Genomic DNA, 6,477 nt, shown 5'->3' on the forward strand with positions numbered 1-6,477 from the left:
AGAGACAGAGAAAACAGAGACAGAGAGAGAGAGAGACAGAGAAAACAGAGACAGAGAGAGATACGGCAATATCTTTTACAGAAGGGTGCAGGATTATTGTTAAGTGATCCTATGAACAGCTGATCTTCTGAACCCTGCCCTGTCATATGCCATCCTCATCACCTTTGACACACTATGGCCAAAGGCTGAAATCACCATGTCATTCCATCTTGTTGGGGGTCTTCTCTTCCTTTACTGACCCTCCATATCTACAAGCATGATGTTTTTTTCCAAGAAATAGCCTCACCTAGCTACAAGTCCAAATTACGAGAGATGACGTTTCACTGTTTGCCTACAAGGAGCACCCTGGCTGCACTTTTTACAAGACATAGCTGTCTCTTCTTTTGTCAGTCCATGGGATATTCAGCACTCTTCTCTAACACCACAACAGAAAGGGATAAATTCTTCTTTTGTCACTCTTATTCATCGTCAGTCTCTCTGATGCATAGCAGGTGATTGAGAAGACCATGGCCAGAATCAGATGCACGTTAGTCTTCAAACTTCAGACACACATAATTGCTCTTCAGCATTTTGGAGAGGTCCCTGAACAAGGGCTTTCCCAATTCAATACATCTCTTGATTCCCTGACTGCTGGTACCAAGGGTGTTGGCTATCAAACTAAGCAAGATTAAATCATTGTTAGCTTCAATCTTTTCTCTATCTATCATAATGCTATTGTTGGTTTCAGCAAAACAATAACAAAATTAAGTAAGATTCTTCTACTAAATGCAAACTAATTATTAAATAAAGGGTTTTTTCCTAAGATTTTGTATTAGAAACTGCAAATCAGATGTTATGGACCTATGACACTAACACAAAGCTATAAGGGTAAGTAACAACACACTTAAAACACATAATTAAGTGCTTCACAATTAGCTAGTGTTCATTTTATTAGAATAACCATAGGTTTCTTGAACCTTCTGCAGCAAGTGCTTCAAGTCCTCCTAACTTTCAACAAGTACGTTTCTGTCATCTGCCTAATGGAGGCTACTGATTTAGTCTTTCTCCAATTCTAATATCACACTTCTTTTCAGAGATTTTACTATTTTAATTAGATGCTTGGTTTTGTTGTAGTTGGGATTTTTAAAAAATTCCTTTTCTCCCATCTCTTGCTATTTTCTTCAGATCAAAATTCAGATTTTTTTTTCAGGAAAAAATATGCTATGCTTAACTTACAGGTTTAAGATTTTTGGAATAGGGAAATGTATGAAATATATGCTCAGAGTTTTACCCTCACTTACAGAACAATAAATGCTATCTCAAAAGAAAATGGTTTAATTTCCTCCTTTATAAGGTCACTTTCTGCTTTCAAGTAATGCAGCTACAAGTAAGGAAGTAAGATAAATAGATAGGTACTCTCACCTAGTAAAGAAATGATGGGAACATAGTAATAATAGAGAAACCAGGAAAGAACCTACAAGTTCTACCTGTAGCCTCCCAAATTAAATAATGGCTACTATTTGTATTGTATTCTTTAAATCATAATCAACTAGATGGCACCTAACACCCTACAGGTGAACTTCATGAAGCCCAGAGTTTGTGTGTGCAGGCCTAAAACTATCACTGACATACCACGTTCTGCAGAGTTCTGTCTTGAGATTCAGCAGCTAGAATAGTAATTTGTGATGTGATGTGGGTAGGGGGTCACTTCTTGAAACTTGTGCTTTTAACACAACTGTTTAAAATTCATACAATGAAATAGAATATAATGCATGACTGCAGGTTCATTAAACTAATGCATTTTTTGAAAAACAAAATATGACAGAACATTTCATTATTGACGCAGATGAGAAAAAGTGTTATGCTGCTATTTAGAATGTGTCTTGTGTGTCGTGGAATTGAAATATTTCCAAATCATCAATAATTAAAATGATGAGAATCCATCATTTCACTGACATTTACTTCTACATGAAAAGATGGCCTATTTTAAATGTGCTCACACATATTCTTGTCAATCACAAGCTGTCACAGCAAATTACTTCATTTTGTAGATCACATGGCAGTTAGCAGAAAATCTCTAGGTTTAATTTTAGATCTTAGGTGTAGTATCAAGAACTCTTTTTATGGATTCTTTTTCTTGCTGTAACTACATCTTCACATTGCAGTATATAAAAGATGCAAGATCTTATTCATAATACTCAGTTTTACTTCTGGGTAACAAAACTCAGGACCAAAATGAATCATTGTAAATTATAACTCAGAAAGAAAAATACTAAAATATGTAAGAAAAAGTAGAAATTTAAGACTAAGAAAATTCCCCCCCCTCGGCACCTCCCCAAACCTCCCCTACCCCCAAATATAAGACTAAGAAAATTTTAAAACAGCAAGTACTTCATATACTCAGAACTTGAATTTTATAAATTAATTTCAAATAGTTTTTCCTTTTAACATTTTTTATTTAATTGAGGCCAGGAACCATCTCCTTTCTTGTGTCTCAATTGCTGATAGCTTAAAATTCGTATATCTGGTCTAAGAATTTTCACTATGCCATCATTAAACAGAAGGTTAAGGAACTATGAAAAAAATCTAAACCACATGGTCATGAAACTGAAAACTTTTAAAATGAGTGCTTAAACAACTCATTAACTACATCTTCACAACTTGAACAGAATCATTAATAAATGTCAGTGTCTTTAAATGCCAGAACTATAAGACCTAATAAGACATCTCCAACAGTCTAGAGAAAATACTTTTACTTTCCTGTTCTTTTCCACACACAATTAATCTTCCTGATTAGTCATTGAAATTAAAATGTAAGAATTATTCTAATATTGTGTTTCAACATGTCAGTCTTGACCTTGTCCTGACCTCTATATGATAGCTTTGTGTTAAAATATTTGATGAATAGCTCCAGATTTGTATTCAATCCAGTGCCACTGGTTGTCAACAGTGATACTCACAAGGGACAGTAAAGTAGCTTTAAAAAAAAAAGAAAATCAAAGATGCCATGTAGTCTTCTTTCTAGAAATGTCTTTTAGTCAATCTTTACTACCTACACCATTTTACCAAAAACTAAGAAAACCAACAGAGATGGAAATATAATTGCCAAAATACATATTGACTTATTTAGTCTTCCTGTATAAACACACACACACACACACACACACACACACACATACATACATATATATATATATATGTATTACATTTTCTCGTGGATGACTCGTTTGATTTACATTGTTAAATAATGTCCTCATCCAAAGTTATTGATACATCTTTTCTTTCTATGGTACATCCATGAAGAGAACAGAGTGGCATAGTGTTTAAAGAAATCAGCTGCTAAACAAAAGATTGAAAGTTTGAATCCACCAGCTACTTTATAGGAGAAAGAGAAAATCCACGTCTTTAAAGATTCACAGCTTTGGAAATTCTGTAGGTGGATCCACTCTGCCCCACAGGGTCACTGTGAACCAAAATCAAGTCAATAGCAGTGAGCTTGGTTTTGAGGTAATCTTAACCTGATTTAGATCATTCAAAAAAGTGAATATGAACATGTGGGTGAGAAGGATATTTTTAAGTAACTATGATATCCAAATACAATATTCTCTCAAATTATCTAAATCAAGACCATCTTTCAGATAGATAGTAGATACAATCTGTTTATTTGAATTTATAGTCTGAATGTTGTAAAAGAAACCAAATCTCTAGAAGTAGGCTTGCTATAACCTTAACAGAGAAGGGTGGCATTTTCTCCATTATACTTATCCTAAGTCTTTTTAACAGACATGTGATATGCTCGTCTGTGTCCAAGCTCACCTACAATTCTTTTCTCAAAAGACAAGGCACATCTGCCACCTGCTCTACTCTGTGTCCCAGCAACAACTGTCGAGCAGCATAAAGATTGATTATCAGTCAAAAACCATTGCACAACACCAGATTTTGGTGGGTTAAGCTTGCTGATCCAGCAAGAGATGGTGTGAAATTTTCAGGAGTGTGTGCCAACATTTTGGTGCTAAAAGAACAGCAGTGCATGTCACAGTGAAACACAGCCAAAGATATGCAGACAAAGCAGACAAGTTTGGGGGTTTTTTTGTTCTGGACTTGGCTTTAGAAAGAATAAAGGTGGGGGAGGGGAACACCACAAATGGAAGGATATTTGTTTGTACATTTAAAAATAATCCACTGGGTTTAGTCGTGTGTTAACATTGTTATTTTAGGTATACATGTCCAGGAGATTTTTAAAAATATTTAGTTACAGTACCTTTTTATATACCTCTTCTACAATATTATTAATCACCTAATAGATAAGAATTTCTTATTAATAAAAAATAATTGATCATTTTAATAAAATAAGTTTTTAAATGTCAGAGAAGAGTTACATGTGCTCACAAAAATTCATGTTTTGATATAAACAAATGACTTCTTGAAAACAAAATAATGAGAATCATGTTTTCAAATTAATTCAAAATTTTGAAAATATATAGACCTACACTATCAACAAAGCTGATTTTCACTGATTATAGCAACAAGTTTCAATATAAAGACAAATTATCTTGAACTTTATATTGAATTAAAGAAACTCATTTTTTCTGTAGATCAAGCACGATCAAAGAGAGAAGTGCTGCTATCATTTTATTCAATATCATTAATAAAAGATAGATTTTCATCACTTTATCTGTAATGACCTCTGAAATTAATTTTCTTCTTCTTATGCAATTATTGCCTAGACTTGCCCTTGATTCAGATGCTTAATAGCAGTTGCGCGGAGGGGGACATGGCACTTACAATAAGGCACAGAATGTATAAGATAGGACAGCAGTTAGATACTGAATCTTTAAGGCAAAGTTCTCATGTCATTTAAATGTGATTACTGTTACATTGCACTTGATAACTGACACTGGGTGTGACACACTTGGAAGCATATCCTTGCAGGCAGCTGATACTTCCATTTCGCTATTAAAATTTACTCTTTCAACTGAAAAGACAGGTATTTTAGAAAATCTCCACATTTCTGAAATGTTAAAATTAATGGACTTTTAAAAGTACCATATCTACAAATATGCTGAAAATAAAATAAAGAATAGTAATAAGAAAAAAAGTAACACTGCAGCATCTACCTTAAAAACTGTATTAGGAAAATAGTATGTACAAAAGAATCATACGTTCACTACTGGTCACATTTTCATAACTGTGATAATGTAATCTGAAAAAACCAAGAGTATAAATGAATAAATGATACTTGAAACTTTGAACTATATTCTGAGAGAATAACTCTAATGAATTATGTCTGTTGAGTGTCACAGAAACTAAACTGGGAATTCAATAATCTCTGATTTAATTTATTATATTTTCACCATTTAACCTCCTGCAGGCTCCCTAATGTCTATTCAGATCTATATTAAATTAAGCACCAATGCTAATGAAGGGCAATAAACGTGGCTGTCAGTGGATTTTTCTTTCATTAAGCACATTATCCTCTTACTGAGCTGTAAATGCGTAAACATTAGTTTTGTTAAACCATGCAAAAAAGACAGGATGAAAATCATTTTTTAATTGCACCCCTTAAGCGATTTACTGAGTGTGGGGGTCGTGTATTTTTCCCCTGTTTTACCTTCCATTTTTTTGAATGGATCTATAAAGGGCTCTCCAGTTGAAACATAAATGTCAGCTTCATGGGGTATATCTTTAGGTCTGAGGGCTTCAGTGCCGTCTGCCAAGAACACTCGTCGTGCGGCCATGTTCAGATTCAGCTTTTCTGTACACTCCTCCAGCAACTAAAGGCAAGCAAGAGGTAAGACAAAGTGACTTAGGACAACGAAAATAACACAATTCCAAGAAACAAAAGGTTCTAATGATCAAAAGAGAAACTCCGTAGAGTCACCTGCCAAGTAACTCAAGTAACTCGCTCAATAAAGTTATCTTCTAGCAGATGTATGTTTGGAAATAAAAGGTAAATTACAGCTCTAAGAATATTTAATGAATGTCTAATTTTAGCCCTTAAATGTTTTGTCATCTTTAAGATATGTTAGCTGTTTCATGAAATACATCATGCATATATTAATAAAAATGGAAAGTAGTAAAATGTCTGTAGGATATATGTACATATTAAGAATTACAAATTTAATCATTTAAAATAAAATATTAGCACAATCAATGTCATCTTTCTAATTTTCTTAATATTTTTAAGACAGTAAGGAGAGAAATAAAGCACTGAAATCTTTGTAACACTAGTTACCAAGGTGATGGTTGGTGCAATAACTTTGGCAAAGACTGTTCTGGATCCATTTTTGTAAGCTGTTACTCTAATCAATCTTGGTTGAAGTTTGAGTCTTTGAGACATTTTATACCAGCTCCAATAGGGTGAAATTGTAAAGAAGACAACACTGAGATTCTGACAAAAAGAAAATCCAAAAATTAATATATATTAATCAGAAGAAATCTTTAAATAAATATTACTTGAATTTGCTGTACAGATGTAAGTTCTAACTAAAGATTATA

General features: G+C 33.5%; 1 protein-coding gene across 1 annotated transcript in view; it reads right to left on the reverse strand.

The window, feature by feature from the left end:
* Positions 1 to 6,477, reverse strand: part of DCDC1 (doublecortin domain containing 1) — a 49,489-nt gene that overhangs the window by 29,573 nt on the left and 13,439 nt on the right. Inside the window, 2 exon segments of the mRNA XM_006903716.1 lie at positions 5,591 to 5,753; positions 6,215 to 6,362. Of these exon segments, the coding sequence (XP_006903778.1) occupies positions 5,591 to 5,753; positions 6,215 to 6,362 (311 nt within the window).

This window comes from Elephantulus edwardii, unplaced genomic scaffold (assembly GCF_000299155.1).
Source record: "Elephantulus edwardii isolate Elephantulus edwardi_28Jun2011 unplaced genomic scaffold, EleEdw1.0 scaffold00029, whole genome shotgun sequence".
NCBI classification, from domain to species: Eukaryota; Metazoa; Chordata; class Mammalia; order Macroscelidea; family Macroscelididae; genus Elephantulus; species Elephantulus edwardii.